Source organism: Brachyistius frenatus, unplaced genomic scaffold, assembly GCF_029030835.1.
Source record: "Brachyistius frenatus isolate BFR_SWC_R1_liver_20210118 unplaced genomic scaffold, ASM2903083v1 Contig_484, whole genome shotgun sequence".
In the NCBI taxonomy this organism is placed as follows: domain Eukaryota; kingdom Metazoa; phylum Chordata; class Actinopteri; family Embiotocidae; genus Brachyistius; species Brachyistius frenatus.
In genome coordinates, this window is record NW_027211083.1 from 30451 (window position 1) to 50603 (window position 20153).

At 49.7% G+C, this 20153-nt stretch overlaps 1 protein-coding gene across 1 annotated transcript; it reads right to left on the reverse strand.

Moving 5' to 3' along the window:
• Positions 1–407: 407 nt before the first annotated feature.
• heatr1 (HEAT repeat containing 1) lies at positions 408–19895 on the reverse strand. Its single transcript, XM_069687710.1, has 47 exons — positions 19832–19895; positions 19075–19230; positions 18765–18981; positions 18303–18444; positions 18118–18219; positions 17881–18021; positions 17178–17389; positions 16958–17091; positions 16792–16879; positions 16592–16693; positions 16364–16481; positions 16129–16233; positions 15952–16050; positions 15768–15856; positions 15374–15570; positions 15167–15288; positions 14827–15024; positions 14583–14745; positions 13866–14014; positions 13593–13785; positions 12993–13165; positions 12347–12487; positions 12031–12273; positions 11771–11902; positions 11549–11652; positions 11296–11442; positions 10886–10983; positions 10680–10801; positions 10452–10580; positions 10121–10345; positions 7544–7673; positions 7280–7458; positions 7051–7103; positions 5997–6120; positions 5768–5908; positions 5104–5399; positions 4841–4991; positions 3594–3770; positions 2855–2989; positions 2651–2755; positions 2402–2564; positions 1812–1966; positions 1574–1732; positions 1171–1279; positions 866–978; positions 562–581; positions 408–504 (listed from the first exon to the last, which is right to left on the reverse strand). Exons 2-45 carry the CDS (start codon positions 19214–19216, stop codon positions 890–892), a joined length of 6393 nt encoding a protein of 2130 aa, XP_069543811.1. The 5' UTR covers positions 19217–19230; positions 19832–19895; the 3' UTR covers positions 408–504; positions 562–581; positions 866–889.
• Between the last annotated feature and the right edge of the window lie 258 nt (positions 19896–20153).

Here is a 20153-nt window from a genome sequence, read left to right on the forward strand (position 1 = left end):
GTCAATAGAAAGTTACATTGAAACTAAGTCGCACATACCTGGCTGCACACAAAATGGCGGCCGTCTGCAGACGACAGGAAGTCATGTGACCTCCGCAGCAGCAGCGCTTTTTGTATTTGCGTGAACGTCAACATCGCACGTATCCAACGACAACGACAAAAACAACGAGAACGTAACCGCAGTAAAATAGGTTTTCCGCAGATCGTAGTTTATTGAATTCTTCTGAAAGAATCCAGCGAGCGACGAAGAATGAACGTTAGAAACCGAAGTCTCGTTGCAGCTCATTGAAGATCTGATGGTTTTATTCTGTCGTCTTCACGACGTGAACGTTTGACAGCGAGAAGACGGACGTCAAACCGTCGTCAGTTTATGAAGAACAAAATAAAAACATGAAATCAATTCAGACGTTTCACTTTTTTAAACAAAATTTATTTCCGACATCAGAAAAGAAAATACAAACTCATCAGATCAATCAGGTGAAATGTGTTTTCTTCACAACAGCTGTGTGTACGTTGTGTGTATTTGTGTACGTTGTGTGTATTTGTGTACGTTGTGTGTATTTGTGTGTACGTTGTGTGTATTTGTGTACGTTGTGTGTACATTGTGTGTGTGTACGTTGTGTGTACATTGTGTGTACATTGTGTGTATTTGTGTGTACGTTGTGTGTACATTGTGTGTACGTTGTGTGTACATTGTGTGTACGTTGTGTGTATTTGTGTGTACGTTGTGTGTACATTGTGTGTACGTTGTGTGTACATTGTGTGTACGTTGTGTGTATTTGTGTGTACGTTGTGTGTACATTGTGTGTACGTTGTGTGTACATTGTGTGTACGTTGTGTGTATTTGTGTGTACGTTGTGTGTACATTGTGTGTACGTTGTGTGTATTTTCTAGAAGTAGCTCTGCAGCGGTTCTCCCAGGATGTTCTCCATCTCCTGGACGACCTTCTGGACCTGCTGCTCCACCTCCTCACACTCATCTGGAAAACAAACGCACCCTCGTCAGTGTGTTAACGTGCGTGTGTGTGTGTGTGTATGTGTGTGTGTGTGTGTGTGTGTGTGTGTGTGTGTGTGTTGTGTATATGTGTGTGTGTGTGTGTGTGTGTGTGTGTGTGTGTGTGTGTGTGTGTGTGTGTGTGTGTGTGTGTGTGTGTGTGTGTGTGTGTTCTCACCCTCCATGAGTTCAGCCAGGAACGGGATCGTCTCCGGCAGCAGAACCACGTAGTTCTCCTTCAGTTTGGACGCCAGCTCATTCAGCATCAAGAGGGAGGAGAACCGGACCTGAGGAGGAGGAGGAGGAGGAGGAGGAGGAGGATGATGAAGGAGGTGTTAATGAACCATTTAATCAATCAACTCTAAAAGTACATACAAATATTTGTATTTTTAAAACCACCTCATAAACAAATTGTAAATTTTGGATTTCATTAAAAAACCTGAAGATTTTTTTTAAATACAGAATGTTAATGAGTCCGATAATAAATAAATACGATTTCATGAAACAGACATGAAATGTGTCAAATATCAAATAATAGGGAAAGACATAAATAAATGAGATGATAAACGGTGTTTCTTCACCTCGGCGTCGGCGTGCCGCGTCTTCAGCAGGATCTGGTAGTTCAGCGTTTTCCACTGCGAGTCGTCGGCCAGCGCGACGGAGAACCGCCCCACGCAGGGCACCAGGTGCTGGGTCACCCTCTGCCGGTACACCCCCTCCCCCCCGACCCGGTTCTCCAGCTGCATCACAACAGAGTCAGCGGTCAGTCCGGAGATTCCCCACAAACACGACCCGTCCCGGAGCCCGGCGGCGTCTCACCTGGTCGACCAGCGGCGTCAGCAGGACGTCGGCTCGCTCTCGGCTCAGGAAGCGCTGCGTGTCGAACAGGAAGATCTTCTGCAGCCCGTCGAGGACGAAGCGCAGCAACAGACACGTCTTCTCCACGCCGACGTCACAAACAGGGAAAAGCTCGTCTGACAGGAAGAGAGTCATCGATCAGCTGACCAGGAAGCAACACTTCTACAAGCTGAAAACAATACCGAATAAATCCTAAAAATAAAGACGTTAAACAAAACAATTAGAAAAAAATTGAATGTAAAGTAAAATAACGGATTAAAATTAAATCAATTTTATTAAAACTTTCAATATTACAAGTTTAAATTGATAAAAATAGAAAAAAGTGAGTCAAAAACTAAAAGTGAAAATAGTCAAATAGACATTTAAAAACCACAAAATGTTTAAAAATGTTTCTAAAGTCTTTGGATAAAAGCGTAAAGTACAAATTTGAAACAAATAAAATTAAAACCTAAAATACAATAACATTAAAATGAATTACAATAAAAGACATTTTAAAAACCTGAACTTAAAACAGAATAAAATAAACCAGAACATGTAAATAATAATAAAACCTGTCTTGGAGTCGTTTATCCGCGTCAGCAGATCTGCCAACGGTTTCACCAGATTTCCAGCGAACAGGACGAAGAGTCCTTTGAGCCGCTCGGCGACGCGGTCGCACAGACGGAAGAACGTCAGCAGACGCTCGTTGCTGTCGGATTTACTCCAGTCGAACAGCTGCGGGAAAAACAAACAAACAAACATCAGTTACCGTCTGATCTCAGCGTCGTCATGACGACGAGCATCCGGCGCAGCGACGTTACCTTGAAGAAGAGCGGCCTGAAGGTGACCTCCGACAGTTTCATCACCATGGCGACCAGACAGTCGATCACGCAGCCTTCGATCCGCGACGTCTTCTCCATGTCGCCCTGACGACCACAAAAAATAAACATCAGAACATGCAGATTTAAAACGGAACACTAAACCGTTTGTTTGTTTGTTTGTTTGTTTGTTTACGAACGGCAGACCTGACAGTGCTGCGCGCGGAAGTCGAGGGCGGTGAGGAAGAAGGTGCTGAGCTCTGATTGGTGGAGGCCGAGGAGGTCTTTGTCCATGTGAGCTATGTGTTCCTGCAGGATGCTCATCAGCGCCACCAGCTGGTCCTGCAGGGCAACTGGCTCGTTAGAGGAAACACATGAAGGAAGGTTTCTGCAATAAATCTAAAACTTAATCTAAAAGGAGATTAAAAGAACTGAATTAAACAAATAAAAAAAGATAAGACTTGTTTCTTTGTTTATTTACTGGTAAAAATGATCCAATATTTCAGATTTGTGAGTGAAAATATCGACTCAAACGTTTGTGATCAAAGTTCACAAGATGACCTGGAACTTTATTTTGAAAGGGCAGGTTGTGGGCGGAGCCTTCAGGCGCCGTCTGACGATGTTAAAACAGATACATTAAAACTGCCGACACGTCTTTCTGAAACTTTCTTCAGTTTTGATTCTTTTTTTCCTGTTTGAAGACAAATAATCAGTCGTTTGCAACATTTCTTATTTTCAAAGATTTCAGCAGAAACAAAAGAAAGAAAACAAAGATTCAGATGTTACGGAGTGAAAACAAATCAGCTGCAGACGGTCGTGTTAAAACATCGTGAATCTGCGTGTGAAAGGTTTTTAATGTTTATTAACTGTAATTTAATTGTTTATTAATGTTTATTAATGTTTATTAACTTCAGGTCTCTGAATGACACCTGTTGGCGTCGCCCACCTTCTTATTGACCACCATGCTGCTGTAGCACCTGCAGAGGGCGGGCAGTAGGACCCTGGGGGGCAGGCGGGTGGCGAGGGTGCTCCTCAGGGAGGCGAGGCGGACGGAGAGCTGGGTGGAGGCGGAGGAGGAGGGGGAGGGGGAGGTGCTCTCTACCAGCCGAGTCAGCCGACACACCTGCAGGAACAGGAAGCATGACGCTCAACACGCTGCACACATGACGCTCAACACGCTGCACACATGACGCTCAACACGCTGCACACATGACGCTCAACACGCTACACACATGACGCTCAACACGCTGCACACATGACGCTCAACACGCTACACACATGACGCTCAACACGCTGCACACATGACGCTCAACACGCTGCACACATGACGCTCAACACGCTGCACACACACATGACGCTCAACACGCTACACACATGACGCTCAACACGCTACACACATGACGCTCAACACGCTACACACATGACGCTCAACACGCTACACACATGACGCTCAACACGCTACACACATGACGCTCAGCACGCTACACACATGACGCTCAGCACGCTGCACACATGACGCTCAACACGCTACACACATGACGCTCAGCACGCTGCACACATGACGCTCAACACGCTACACACATGACGCTCAACACGCTGCACACACGCTCAGCACGCTGCACACATGACGCTCAACACGCTACACACATGACGCTCAACACGCTACACACATGACGCTCAACACGCTGCACACATGACGCTCAGCACGCTGCACACATGACGCTCAGCACGCTACACACACGCTCAACACACACATGACGCTCAGCACGCTGCACACACGCTGCACACATGACGCTCAACACGCTACACACATGACGCTCAACACGCTGCACACATGACGCTCAGCACGCTGCACACATGACGCTCAACACGCTGCACACATGACGCTCAGCACGCTGCACACATGACGCTCAACACGCTACACACATGACGCTCAGCACGCTGCACACATGACGCTCAACACGCTGCACACATGACGCTCAGCACGCTGCACACACGCTCAACACGCTACACACATGACGCTCAGCACGCTGCACACATGACGCTCAACACGCTACACACATGACGCTCAGCACGCTGCACACATGACGCTCAGCACGCTGCACACATGACGCTCAACACGCTGCACACATGACGCTCAACACGCTGCACACATGACGCTCAACACGCTACACACATGACGCAGCGTCTCACCTGTATGACGGTGTCCTGCAGGAACGGGCTGATGAAGTGCGGCAGCGTCTCGGTGACTCTCTGCAGGGCGGTGACGGCGCTCAGCAGGTAGATCTGATTGGTCAGCAGCTCCTTCCTGTTAGTGAGCGCGTGCAGAACCGCTGGCATCAACCTGCAGGAAGACAGGAAGTCAAAGATGAAAGATGGACCGAGACAGGAAGTCAAAGATGAAAGATGGACCGAGACAGGAAGTCAAAGATGAAAGACGGACCGTTGGTTCTGACCTCGGTAGCTGCGGGATGGCGAGCGCTCTCAGCGTAACGACCACCTCGGCGACGCAGAGCAGCGCGCTGCCCATCACGTTCTTCTCTTCGTCCGTCGCCATGACGACGTCCACCGTCTGCAGCAGGACGGGGACGAACGCCTCCCGGTGGTCGGAGCCAAAACTGCGGCAGAGCAGCTTGAGGCCGTAGAGAGCCGTCTGCCGGTTGACGGCTGGCTCCGCCTCCTTCGTGACCTCACTGTGACCTTTACCCACAATGCTCAGCAGGTCGCCGGTCAGCTGCAGGAGCGCCGCGACCTGAGACCAACAGGAAGTGAAGCAGCGATGAAGAACGTTAAACATGTTGCATTAAATTAAACTTCGACGTTGACTTGCGTTCACCAGCTAACATCGAGCTAGCGTCGAGTTGACCAACGTCCTGTTAAACTTGCGTAACGTTAACTTTGTTAATAAATTATATTCGGGTAAATCACACCGTTAACTTTTATTGCACTAAATTACGTTATTCTGTCGTATTTCATGAGTTTTAATTTGAAAGTTCTAATTTGTATATTTCAGTTACGTGAAGATAAAAACTGTCCGTCAGCTAACGTTCTTCATCTTTAAATATTTCGTTCTCTACGTCGTTACAGTGAAGCGTGAGTAGAAAGTGGGCGTGTCCGTACCTGCTGCTCCTCCCACTGCGTCCTCTGCTGCAGCTTGTTGTTCAGCAGCTCCATCGACTTCCTCCGAACCGACGCCAGCGGATTTCCCATCAGCCCCCTGGTCACCGTGACGAAGGTGTCGGCGGGCAGCAGCGCGTTCACCTGGACGACAAAGCGCAGACGGACACGTTCGTTTCCACCGTTTGTGAATCTTAAATAAAGTCGATTCTTTTATTAAAGTGACAGAAACCTTGTCGAGGACTTCGTACGACTTGTTGAGCAAAACTCGCCAAAACTTCGCCGTCGGTTTGTCGACATTTTCCTCGACGCAACGAGCGACGCTGTGAATGTAACGAAGGATCTCCTCGAGCAACCTGGAACACATGGAAGGAGGGTCACATGGTCACATGGTCACCTGGTCACATGATCACCTGGTCACATGATCACCTGGTCACATGGTCACCTGGTCACCTGGTCACCTGTTCACCTGGTCACATGTTCACCTGGTCACATGTTCACCTGTTCACCTGGTCACATGATCACCTGGTCACATGTTCACCTGTTCACCTGGTCACATGGTCACCTGGTCACATGATCACCTGGTCACCTGGTCACATGTTCACCTGGTCACATGTTCACCTGTTCACCTGGTCACATGATCACCTGGTCACCTGGTCACATGATCACCTGGTCACATGATCACCTGGTCACCTGTTCACCTGATCACCTGGTCACATGTTCACCTGGTCACCTGTTCACCTGGTCACATGATCACCTGGTCACCTGTTCACCTGGTCACATGATCACCTGGTCACCTGTTCACCTGATCACCTGGTCACATGATCACCTGGTCACCTGTTCACCTGATCACCTGGTCACCTGTTCACCTGGTCACCTGGTCACCTGTTCACCTGTTCACCTGGTCACATGATCACCTGGTCACCTGTTCACCTGGTCACATGTTCACCTGGTCACATGGTCACCTGGTCACATGTCCACATGATCACCTGGTCACATGATCACCTGGTCACCTGGTCACCTGTTCACCTGGTCACATGATCACCTGGTCACCTGGTCACCTGTTCACCTGGTCACATGTTCACCTGGTCACATGGTCACCTGGTCACATGTTCACATGGTCACCTGGTCACATGTTCACCTGGTCACCTGGTCACATGTTCACCTGGTCACATCATCACCTGGTCACATGATCACATGTTCACCTGGTCACATGTTCACCTGGTCACATGGTCACATGATCACCTGCTCCTGACACGTTACAGATGATGTCATCGAACACTCACCTCTGCTGCAGTGGCTGAAGAGACACGTCCACATCGTCATCGCCGTCGGCAACCTGATACACAAGAAACACACCTGGATGGTTACGGAGGTTTTTTATGTTTCGCTCTCAGCTGCAGATAAATGATTTATTAATGATTAAATAACTGTGATGATTGATTATTAGTTATTATAATTGATTATCAGTGATTTTTTTTTTAATATATTATTGATGATTAGTGATTGTTGGACCTTTCCAATGAAGCCGGCCGAGCCGAGCAGCTGCACCATGAAGGACACGCAGAGGAACTTGAAGTGTCGCAGCTCTTTGCTGCTGTGAGCCTCCACGCTGAAGATAAGCTCCTCCCCCTTCTCCTCCTCCTCCTTCTTCTTCTTGGCTCCTCGACGGACGACCGAGCGCTTCATCGAAACTGTCGAGGAAAGACGCTCGAGTTGAACCGTCTCTGTGAGCTTTATTTTGAAGGTCTGCAGCTTTATTGTGAAAGGTTGTCTCACCGTCGTCTTTGTCGTCCGGCAGCTGCAGCAGGAAGTTCAAGATGTTGATGAGCGAGACGAGCTGGTCGCAAACATCAAACTCACAACACACCGAAATCCAGAAGTCCACGTCTCTCTCCAGAGCCGCGTCCTGCAGACGCACACAAATTACATCAATTAATACACAAGTACACAAAACAGGCAGAAAATACACACTGCATACAAGAACAAAACAGGCAGAACTCTTGTTTTGAATATTTAGGGGATTTCCTGCCTGTTTTGTTTTGTACACACCAAACAGGCAGAAGTACACACTAGATACACACACTAGATACACACACACTAGATACACACACACTAGATACACACACTAGATACACACACACTAGATACACACACTGGATACACACACACTAGATACACACACTAGATACACACACACTAGATACACACACACACACTATACACACACACACTAGATACACACACACTAGATACACACACACTAGATACACACACACTAGATACACACACACTACACTAGATACACACACACTAGATACACACACTAGATACACACACACTAGATACACACACACACACATAGATACACACACACATACACACACACTAGATACACACACACACACACACACTAGATACACACACACACACACTAGATACACACACACTAGATACACACACACTAGATACACACACACACACACACTAGATACACACACACTAGATACACACACACTAGATACACACACACTAGATACACACACTAGATACACACACATAGATACACACACACTAGATACACACACACACACTAGATACACACACAGATACACACACACTAGACACACACACACTAGATACACACACACTACACACACATACACACACACTAGATACACACACTAGATACACACACTAGATACACACACACTAGATACACACACTAGATAGATACACACACACACACACACACACTAGATACACACACTAGATACACACACTATACACACACACTAGATACACACACACTAGATACACACACACTAGATACACACACACTAGATACACACACACACTACATACACACACACTAGATACACACACACTAGATACACACACACTAGATACACACACACACACACTAGATACACACACACTAGATACACACACACTAGATACACACACACTAGATACACACACACACAGATACACACACACTAGATACACACACACTAGATACACACACACACTAGATACACACACACTAGATACACACACACACAGATACACACACACACTACACACACACACTAGACACACACACTAGATACACACACTAGATACACACACACTAGACACACACACACACACACTAGATACACACACACTAGATACACACACACTAGATACACACACACTAGATACACACACTAGATACACACACACTAGATACACACACACACACACACTAGATACACACACTAGATACACACACACTAGATACACACACTAGATACACACACACTAGATACACACACTAGATACACACACACTAGATACACACACATACACACACACTAGATACACACACACTAGATACACACACATACACACACTAGATACACACACACTAGATACACACACACTAGATACACACACACTAGATACACACACACTAGATACACACACTAGATACACACACTAGATACACACACTAGATACACACACACATACACACACTAGATACACACACACTAGATACACACACACTAGATACACACACACTAGATACACACACTAGATACACACACACTAGATACACACACACTAGATACACACACACTAGATACACACACACTAGATACACACACACTACACACACACTAGATACACACACTAGACACACACACTAGATACACACACACTAGATACACACACACTAGATACACACACACTAGATACACACACACTAGATACACACACACTAGATACACACACTAGATACACACACACTAGATACACACACACTAGATACACACACACTAGATACACACACACTAGATACACACACACTAGATACACACACTAGATACACACACACTAGATACACACACTAGATACACACACACTAGATACACACACACACACTAGATACACACACACTAGATACACACACACTAGATACACACACACTATACACACACACACACTAGATACACACACTAGATACACACACACTAGATACACACACACTAGATACACACACACTAGATACACACACTAGATACACACACACTAGATACACACACACTAGATACACACACACTAGATACACACACACTAGATACACACACTAGATACACACACTAAACATTAAGTCCAGCACACGTCTGACGGAGACGCGGTTTCACTTCCTGGTTGTCTGAAGGATCTCGTACGATTCGTCCAGAGGGATTTGTGTCATCAGCAGGAAACAAATAAAAAGTTACAGACGTACATGCAGAGGACAGAAAGCACGTAGAGAAACACACCGAGGACAAACAAACAAACAAACAAACAAACAAACTAACTTGCCTTCTCGCTGGCGGAGCTGCAGCTCTGCGTTGCGTGCAGCTTGAACAGTAGGAGCATTAGGACCCAGAGGAAGTGGGCGGGGCCCAGCGTGGTCATCAGCTGGCTGAGGATGGGAAGCCGCCGGTGGTCGGGAACGTGAGGCAGCGCGTCGGCAAACACGTGCAGGATCCTCGTTACCACGGCGACCATGTGAGAGGAGGAGGAGCCGTCGGGGAGCTGGTGGGCCTGATGGAGGAGGAGGAGGAGTTTTTAGACTTTACACTTTATTCTGGACGACTCCTTGAACTTTAACTCCGCCTCTTCCCTGTGCCCGACCAATCAGACGTCTCACCTGGATGAGAGCAGGTACGACCATCTTCACCGTCTGATCGATGACTCGGAAACTGTAAACGTCGTCCAGACGAAGAACCGTCGCCCCCATGAAGGTGAAGATGGGCATGATGTTGTGGAGGACCTTCTCCTGCAGGAGGAGGAGGAAGAGGAGGGAGGGGGAAGGAGGTTAGCAGAGTGATGAAGAGGAGGAGGAGCTGTGACAGGTGAAGAAGAGGCGGAGTCTCACGGGGAAGATGGCGGCGACGGTTCCCAGCAACAGCAGAGCGTGATGATGCGTTTGAGGAACGTCGGACGATCGGACGACTTGAACAACGAGTTCAACGCTGAACTTTTCCTCATCGAGGACGTCTGAGGACGGAGACAGAAGACAGTCAGAGACTCTGGAGGACATGAGACGTGTCCCCGATGAGACGTGTCCTCCAGTGAACTCACCTGCAGACAGTTTGTTGCAGATGTTGAGCAGACAGCTGAGCAGCAGCTGCTTGGTGTACTCCATGTTGGTGAGGTTACCTGACGACGGCTCCAGAGTCCTGACAACACACACACACACACACACACACACACACACACACACACACACACACACACACACACACACACACACACACACCAGAATCAGATCCTTTTTGTGCAACATCTCAAATGTTTCTGTAAAAATCTTCCCAGCACCAGACTTCATTCACATTTTGCCCGATTTAAGACTTTGTTCACTTCCTGTTTGTCTTCTTGTGTTTCCGTGGTTACCAGATGTTTTCTAGTCTCATCTTCATCATCCGACCCATGTGACCCCACCCCCGACGGTACCGCCTGGTTACCTGGCCGGTGTTTGTTAGTGATGTTACCTGGCCAGCAGAGCGAACAGAACCGGAACCAACGTCTGGGTTCTCTTCAGCTTCTTCTTGTGCTGCAGCAGCTCCAGGATCAGAGTGACCCGCTGCCACGGCACGGCGCCCCCTTCTGGACCCACGGCGCCGCTGTCCTGAGGCTTCCTGATCACAGTGAACAAAACCACATCATTCTGTACATTCTCACACCACTTACAGCGCCACCATCAGGACACATTCAGAACTACAACCACCATCAGGCTGTAAATACCTCGGCGCCATCTTGCTGCGGCGTGTTTGCTGCACCGTCACGTTGACATTGGGCGTTTGTGGAGGAGCGAGCTCGTTGGCCACCAGCTGGCCATCGACGGCGATCTGTTGATGCATCATCACTCGATTAATAATCAACACCGGTATCAATATGTGGAAGTTAAAGCTGTGACCTCTGACCCTCTGGTGGACCACAGGGGCTCACTGATAGGTCCTGTCTCACCCCTTTGAAGGCGCTGCTGATGGTGTTGGCCACCAGGGGGCTCCGGCTCTCCGTCAGCAAGTCGAACATCGCCGACAGCAGCTTCTGCTGAACCTGCTCGTCTCCGAGCGCCGAGAAGAACGACTTCGTGATCTGAGGCGACGAAGAGAAGCGTCAGTAAACAGTTACATGTGCTGGTTTAACTCGGGGTTAACTCGGGGTTAACTCGGGGTTAACTCGGGGTTAACTCGGGGTTAAGGTGATGCTGGTGCGGTCCAAACCTGTTCCAGAGCGCTGATCTGACAGCTGGGGATGTCGGGGTGCTGCTGGGCGTTGAACCTCAGAGCTCTGAGGAACAGGTCCAGACAGTTCTTGTCTTTGGCCAGCAGCGGCGCCGACGCCTCGTTGAACTTCCCCAGAACCAGCTGCATGAGCTGGGCCTCGGCCCGCAGCAGGGTGGGGGCGTCTGGGCCGCTCTGCTCCAGGAGCCGGTCCAGAACCGGCAGTAGGGCGGCGAGGACGGACTGAGAGGAGAACAGAGAGATGAAGACAGAACCGATCGCCGATTATCGATCGATAATGACTTCCCGTCCTTACCGGTCCGTTGACGAGGCTCAGCGCCCGCAGCAGCCCGGCGGCGCTGTAGGCCGGACAGCACGAGGACTGGACGCTCCGCAGCAGCTGCTGCTGGGAGGATCCACCACTGGGAGAACCTTCAGCATGGAGAACACCCAGAACCTGGAACAGGAGAGGAACGTCAGACCAGGGACAAACACCAGGGACAAACACAAGGAACAAACACCAGGGACAAACACCTGGGACAAACACCAGGGACAAACACAAGGAACAAACACCAGGGACAAACACAAGGAACAAACACCAGGGACAAACACCTGGGACAAACACAAGGGACAAACACCTGGGACAAACACAAGGAACAAACACCAGGGACAAACACCAGGGAACAAACACCAGGGACAAACACAGGGACAAACACAAGGAACAAACACCAGGGACAAACACCTGGGACAAACACCTGGGACAAACACCAGGGACAAACACAAGGAACAAACACCAGGGACAAACACCTGGGACAAACACCAGGGACAAACACCAGGGACAAACACCTGGGACAAACACCAGGGACAAACACCAGGGACAAACACCTGGGACAAACACCAGGGACAAACAGACCTCTACGGATCCAAGAGAAAAGCAAACAGTTCAGGTGTGAAGACCTCACCGTGTTCAGGTACGACGGGTCGGCGATGATCTCCTCCGACGTCTTCAGGAGCCGCTCTGTGATTGGCTGGAAGGGAGAGCTGCTGGCTCCCGATAGGCTCTGCAGGGCGCCGAGGGCGGCCCTCCGGACCTCCCTGACCGGAGACGTGAGGCAGCAGAGCAGCGACGGGATGACTGACAGGAAACCGGCCGGAGAGAAAAGAGTTTCAAAAGATAAATCAACTTCAGAAGACGTTTTATTTTGAAACTTCTGTGAAACACAAACATTTGTAAGGATTCATCAGAGCTGCAAACATCTGGGAGTCAGAGAGGATCTGAACTTCTTACCAACTCAAACTAAGCATAATATTCATGTAATAAACAAACAAATATCAAGTTTTAATCCATCAAAATAAAACAATATAAAGGTTTAATGCAGCTAACTGGGTTTCTGAAGTTTGATTTGAATCCTTAAAATGATGAAAGCAAGAATGTTAAAATGTGAAATATTCATGATCATGTGATTTAATTTACTAAAATAAAGCAAGATATTTTACTTTTTCAGGATCTGTTACTCAAAACACAGCAAGACTTTTATTCTGAAAGGATTTTGTTGTCTCACCAGGTGAGTCGGCGGCCGCCAGCTCGTCCAGCGTGGAGCTCGTCTGGGCGCTCAGCAGTGCTCGGCCCATGTAGAGCGTCTGAGTCTGTAGGACGGCGCCCACCTTCACGTCCAGTTGGTCGCCCTGGTTACCACCGTACCCCCACATCACGCACAGGAAGCGGAAGAGCATCGCCGGCTCACGCAGGTGGACCTGGAGATTTCAAAATAAAATTACTCTTCTTCCCAAAAGCCTCCGGATCACCACCAGGTGGAGACAGAACAGAACCTCACCTGGACGAGCAGCTTCATCAGATCCCTGAAGCTGCCGGCCGTCGGACCCTCGGCGCCGCCGCTCAGCACCACGCTGAACAGACGGCCGATGAGCCCGAGGTAGCAGCAGGTGTTGGTGTCCAGCTTCTCGGGGTTCCACCACACCGCACCTGTCGGACACACACACGTTCTGGTTCTGTCACACACACACATTCTGGTTCTGTCACACACACACATATTCTGGTTCTGTCACACACACGTTCTGGTTCTGTCACACACACACGTTCTGGTTCTGTCACACATACACATTCTGGTTTTGTCACACACACACGTTCTGGTTCTGTCACACACACACATTCTGGTTCTGTCACACACACACATATTCTGGTTCTGTCACACACACACGTTCTGGTTCTGTCACACACACACGTTCTGGTTCTGTCACACATACACGTTCTGGTTCTGTCACACACACACACGTTCTGGTTCTGTCACACACACACATTCTGGTTCTGTCACACACACACATTCTGGTTCTGTCACACACACACACACACACACACACACACATTCTGGTTCTGTCACACACACACATTCTGGTTTTGTCACACACACACGTTCTGGTTCTGTCACACACACACATTCTGGTTCTGTCACACACACACACACACGTTCTGGTTCTGTCACACACACACATTCTGGTTCTGTCACACACACGTTCCGTCGGGGCGGTTCTACCTTTGAAGGAGGCGTCGTGACACCTCAGAGCCGAGATGAAGTCTCTGAGCAGGCAGATGAGGGCGGAGCTAAACTCTCGGTCCGGCCGGTCACATGACCTGCTCAGGTAGAGCGTGACGGCCTCGGAGAGGGAGGAGGGCACGCAGACGGGCCGCTCGGCTTCCTGTCGGAACACGGAGGAGACGAGTTCAGCCTGACGATTACATTACCCACGCTGCCTCCGGTGGTTACCGCTTTTACTCACCTGGACCTGGTCGCCCCCGGTGACCAGCAGCAGGCGGCGCTCCAGCAGCGTGTAGACTCTCTGAGCCGTCAGCAGGTGCTGTGTCTCGCTCAGGTCTCCCAGGCCGAGCAGCAGAGTCTGAGTCAGCAGCAGGAAGGAGGCCCGATCTCTGGGGGAGGAGCCTAACTGCTGCTCCACCAGCAGGGCTAGCTTCTCCAGCTGATTGGAGACACACACACACACACACACACACACACACACACACACACACACACACACACACACACACACACAGGTCAGCTGATCCAACACAGACACACACTGATCGTCCCTGACACATTCCTCCAGAATAAAAGCTCACCGCGTCCCGTTTGGAGAAGTGCTCCATGTTCCCCAGGTTCCTGGTCACCGTGGAGACGAGACGCTGGTTGGCCACGTCCACAAAGTCGGCCTCAGAGCTGCTCTTCATCACCTCATCCAGCTCTGTGACGGCACAACAACATCTTCAGTCTGACACACGTCAACACAGTGGGAGGCTTTTATTGTGAAACAGCCACAGGAAGTGCACCTTGAGCCCAGTTGAGGGTGAGGGGGTGCTGGGCGAGGAAGGGGGAGCGGGCGAGGCAGCGGGCGAGCTCGGGCCGGGCCGACGTCATCACTAGGAAGGGCAGCAGCCTCCATCCGGTTCTCTGCTGCAGCTCGGCGTCCGTCTTTCCCAGCCGGGGGTCGGACAGTAAACGCACCGTCTCCGTGGAGACGGGCAGCCTGAGGGAAACACGATTACATCAAATAATGAACAACATTAACAACAAACTCTATTAAAACATTCAACATATTTATGATTATAGATAAGTAAAAAAAATTAACTAAATAAAACAAACAAATACAATAATCAAAATAAAATCACCTAGATTTTTTCCCTTTTCTAATTAAAATAATTATGACGCGAGTACTTCACTGACCAGCGCTCAGGCCCCGACAGATCCACTCTGTGCAGCAGAGACAGTAAACAAGACACGGTGTCCTCGGGGTCCAAAACATCCAACAGCACCTGGAAAACACCGACGACAGTGAACACACCGTCACGGAGATTTAAAGCGACAGCCGCCATCTTCCTCGATGACCTTTGACCTCCGTCTCACTCACCTCGAGTACTCGGAGCGCGGCAGCTACGACTTCAGGCACGTCGTCCTTCAGACGGTTCACGACGGCGTCTCTCAGGAAGACTTTGTCCAAACTCTGTTGCTGGGGAGGAAGACGACCATGAGGTGGTTAAAAGCTGTTCAGATCTCTTCCAGTCGTCAGTAAGAAGTAAAGCTTCACCTGTCCGCCGGAGACGACGTCCATCAGGTGCTCCACGGCCGACACTCGGACGGAAGGCTGCGGGTGTTTCAGACTGAGGAGCAGCGACGTGTCCGAGTCCAAAATCTACCGACAGAAACACAAAGTCAGACTTCCCTTCTGTTGGCAGGGTTACGGAGGACGGGAACACGGAGACCAAGTCCACGTCCCAAATGAATGTAGATGTGGTCCGACGGCCCGACGTGTCCAGGTCTACCTGGTACTTCCCGCTGCTCATGGACAGAGACAGGAACTGGTGGAAGAGACGTTTCTGCGCTGTGCTGCTGACGTCGGTCACGTGACCTGCGAGGACGCCGTCCAGAGCGCCGCAGTACCTGATGGAGGACAAGCAGCTGATGACCCGGAGCACCGCGGACCCTCATTTACAACCGGTTGTGGTTCATGTGACCGTAACAGAACCTGTTTAGATTAAATGTGGACGTACTTGGACTCCAACAGTCGAACCAGAGGCAGCAGACGTTGGTTCAGAACCAACAAGTCTTCAGACGAGCGCTCAGTCTGCTTCAGATACTCGTCCAGGAGAAACCTGCAGGAGAACCAGCGCAGAACTCAGAGGAACATCAGCAGAACTCAGAGGAACATCAGCAGAACTCTGAGGAACATCAGCAGGGTAACGAGGTTTACCGAGCCACAGTCCGGTCCAGGTCTTTGTTCAGGGGGACGGATGTCAGGACGGACTCCAGCACAGCGAGCTCGTCCGTCTCCGTCTCACCTACAACAGAGAACGAGCGGTAAACTCTGATGTGACCTGCGACATGACCAGGTGTTGGGTGAAGGTTGCAGGTGTCACCTGAGCGGTGGGCGAAGCCTCTCTGGACCAGGTGAGGCAGCAGGTAACGCAGCAGAGGACCGACGTCGTGGACCGCCGCCATGAGCTGCAGCGTGGAGACCAGCGCCGGCGTGGAGATCAGACGGGTGACGGCTCTGGAGAAACATCACAGAACCACCAGGTGAGAGGAAGTCACACCCGGTCGTGTCCACAACACCCCGACCGGGAGAACCGGGCCTACCTGGGTCCGACGGCGTCCTCCTTCTGGTTCTGCAGCAGCACGATGAGGCAGCCCAGACCCTCCTTGGCCAGAACCGGCTCTTTGACCAGAGACTTGCTGATGTGCACGGCGAGGCTGTCGACCAGACCCGCCTCCATCACCACCTTCACCGCCAGCTGGCACGCCAGCATGTAGGAGGCGGCTTTATAGTCCGCCAGAGACGACTTCAGGCCCTGAAGGGACGGAACGAGGGATGGACAACGTTTGGTGCACATCCAGGACACCAGTCTCTGTTCTGGAACCACAATAAGACTGTCCTCCCCAGGCCAGGTCCAACAGGTCCCAAATAAAGCAGGTCCCAAATAAAGTCCAACAGGTCCTAAATAAAGTCCAACAGGTCCTAAATAAAGCCCAACAGGTCCCAAATAAAGCAGGTCCCAAATAAAGTCCAACAGGTCCTAAATAAAGTCCAACAGGTCCCAAATAAAGTCCAACAGGTCCTAAATAAAGTCCAACAGGTCCTAAATAAAGTCCAACAGTTCCCAAATAAAGCAGGTCCCAAATAAAGTCCAACAGGTCCTAAATAAAGTCCAACAGGTCCTAAATAAAGTCCAACAGTTCCCAAATAAAGCAGGTCCCAAATAAAGCCCAACAGGTCCCAAATAAAGCAGGTCCCAAATAAAGTCCAACAGGTCCTAAATAATGGACATCACTGTTTCTTTACCTTCTGGACGTACGGCAGCAGCTTGGCGATGAGGCTGTCGGACACGTTGTCCACGGCGTCCAGGGCGGGGACGATGGTGGCGGCATAGAAAGAGAAGATCACTCGGAGCTGGGAGCAGCTTCCCGAGTGTCCCGAATACGCCTACGAAGACGAAGACGAAGAAGGAGAGAGGTTAGCACGTTAGCTAACCAGCAGCAAACGCAGGTATCGGTTCTGGCTCTTCGGTCTGAGGCTCACCTGGATGGACCGGGTCACCAGGCTGCAGATGAAGTCCATGAAGCTCAGGTCGGTGTAGCAGTGGGTGATCAGAGTTCCTCTGGACAGCGGCACGCCGGCTTTCTGCAGCAACAACAGACAGATTATCAGTGAGGAACCAGGAGGAGGTCGGACCCGCTCCGAGACCAGAACCGGTGCAGACGGACCTGCAGACGCTGCAGCCAGTTCCAGCGGCTGCTGCCGTCTTTGATCCGGAGGAGCTGCAGGACTCGCACGAACACGTTGGTGTCGTGATACGGCAGCGCGCAGCCCAGCAGGCTGTCGGCGTTATAGAGATGGACGTGGAAGCTGTGACAGAAACACACACACACACACACACACACACACACACCACACACACATCACACACACACACACACACACACACACACACACACCACACACACACACACATCACACACATCACACACACACACACACACACACACACACACACACACACACACACACACACATCACACACACACACACACACACACACACACACACACACACACACACACACACACACTGGTGAGATGTTGTTTCAACATAAACAGCTGCTGAAGAACCGAATGACTCCAGCAGCTGATGTAAAGGGAGCTCGGGTTGATGTGTTGATCGGTTACCGGTGAACGAGCCACTCGATGCACTTGTGCGCCGGCTTGAGGAGGAAGTACGGACAGAGACGCGCCAGGAAGAGCGAGATGCCGGCGTCCAGCTTCTCATTCACCTCTTTGGACTGGACGCTGCGCTCCAGAGTCAGCGAGGCCCGGCTGAACAAGGTGTCCTGGAACTCCAGGAAGGCCGGCTCGATTCCAAGCAGCTCCTCCAGCCCTGTGCAGCCTGGGAGGAGGAGGAGGAGAGGGGGGACATGATGGTGAGGGACAACACCAGACCTGGAGGAACCTGGACCGGGATCCAGAAGTCTGGACTCACCGAGGGCGTAGAAGGTGCTCCTGTCCATGGACGCCGCATCTTTGGGGTCGAAGAGGATTGACGCGACCTCCCTGCGGGTCAGCAGGTTGGCGTCACTCTGAGGCAGCGCGAGCCTCTTCAGCTGGTGAGCCAATGACGTCATGACTGTTCGTTAATCTAACGGAGACACGAACATTACAAACGGTGCAAAACTGTAGAAAAAACAGACTTTTGGATGGAAAATATTAGTCGAATTAAAAAGCTGTTTGAACATCGCAGCCTTCCTTTGGAGGAGGACGAACTTACATCTGCGATTTCCTCAAGGAAGTTCGGAATGTAAATTAGTACCACACAAGTCTGCTAAAAACAATCCCGACGAGAACTTGAAACTACTGAATCTACATGTTCAGAATAAAGTTGAATGAACAGCACGTTAGTTGTTAATGCGCTTAAATAAAGCCGTGACGTCCTCAATTCAACGGCCTCAACGTGAACTTTAAGAAGAACAGCAGATTCACAGAACTTATTGACGTAAAATATTACTGCCGCATTTAAAGTTATATCTTTTTACTTTGAAAACGTGTTCCTGCCACTTCGTGGGATGTGAAACATTTCTGATATGAAAGGAAATCATAAATCTGCCGTTTTCTCGGTGGAGTTCAGCATGTAAAGTAGTTAGAACATGAACTCGTTTCATTTTAAAAACTAACAAATGTTATGAAACACACCGGAAGAACAACTGTCAGAGGAAAAATATTAAAAACTGAAGAACACAAACCTGATTTATGTGAATCTACCCAACACATGGGTGCACGTTGCTGGTACTATGGTGACCCGATGAATTCTACATCCGGGTCACGTCGCTTTGTTATCTTTGATAGAGAGATGACTCATCTCCACCAACTTCCGTCTTCACCTGACGTCGAAGCGTTTTTAAGCGTTCCCTAAAATAAAATCCGGTTTAAAAATAACAGTACGAAACAGCACGGTCCAAACAGATATTATTTCATAGTTAACCTGTAATTTAGCGTAATATTCGCACTTTTAGTTAAGATAACGAACTAAATAGTGTTGTTATCTTCGGTCGGAACTGAGAGGGT

Excerpts from the sequence above, each read along its gene's own strand:
- heatr1 (XM_069687710.1), bottom strand. The coding sequence starts at position 19,216 with ATGACGTCATTGGCTCACCAGCTGAAGAGGCTCGCGCTGCCTCAGAGT. Across the intron at positions 13,166-13,592 it reads GGCGGCCGCCGACTCACCTG|TCATCCCGTCGCTGCTCTGC; the intron begins GTGAGACAACAA and ends GTTTCCTGTCAG. Across the intron at positions 1,733-1,811 it reads TGACGCCGCTGGTCGACCAG|CTGGAGAACCGGGTCGGGGG; the intron begins GTGAGACGCCGC and ends GTTGTGATGCAG.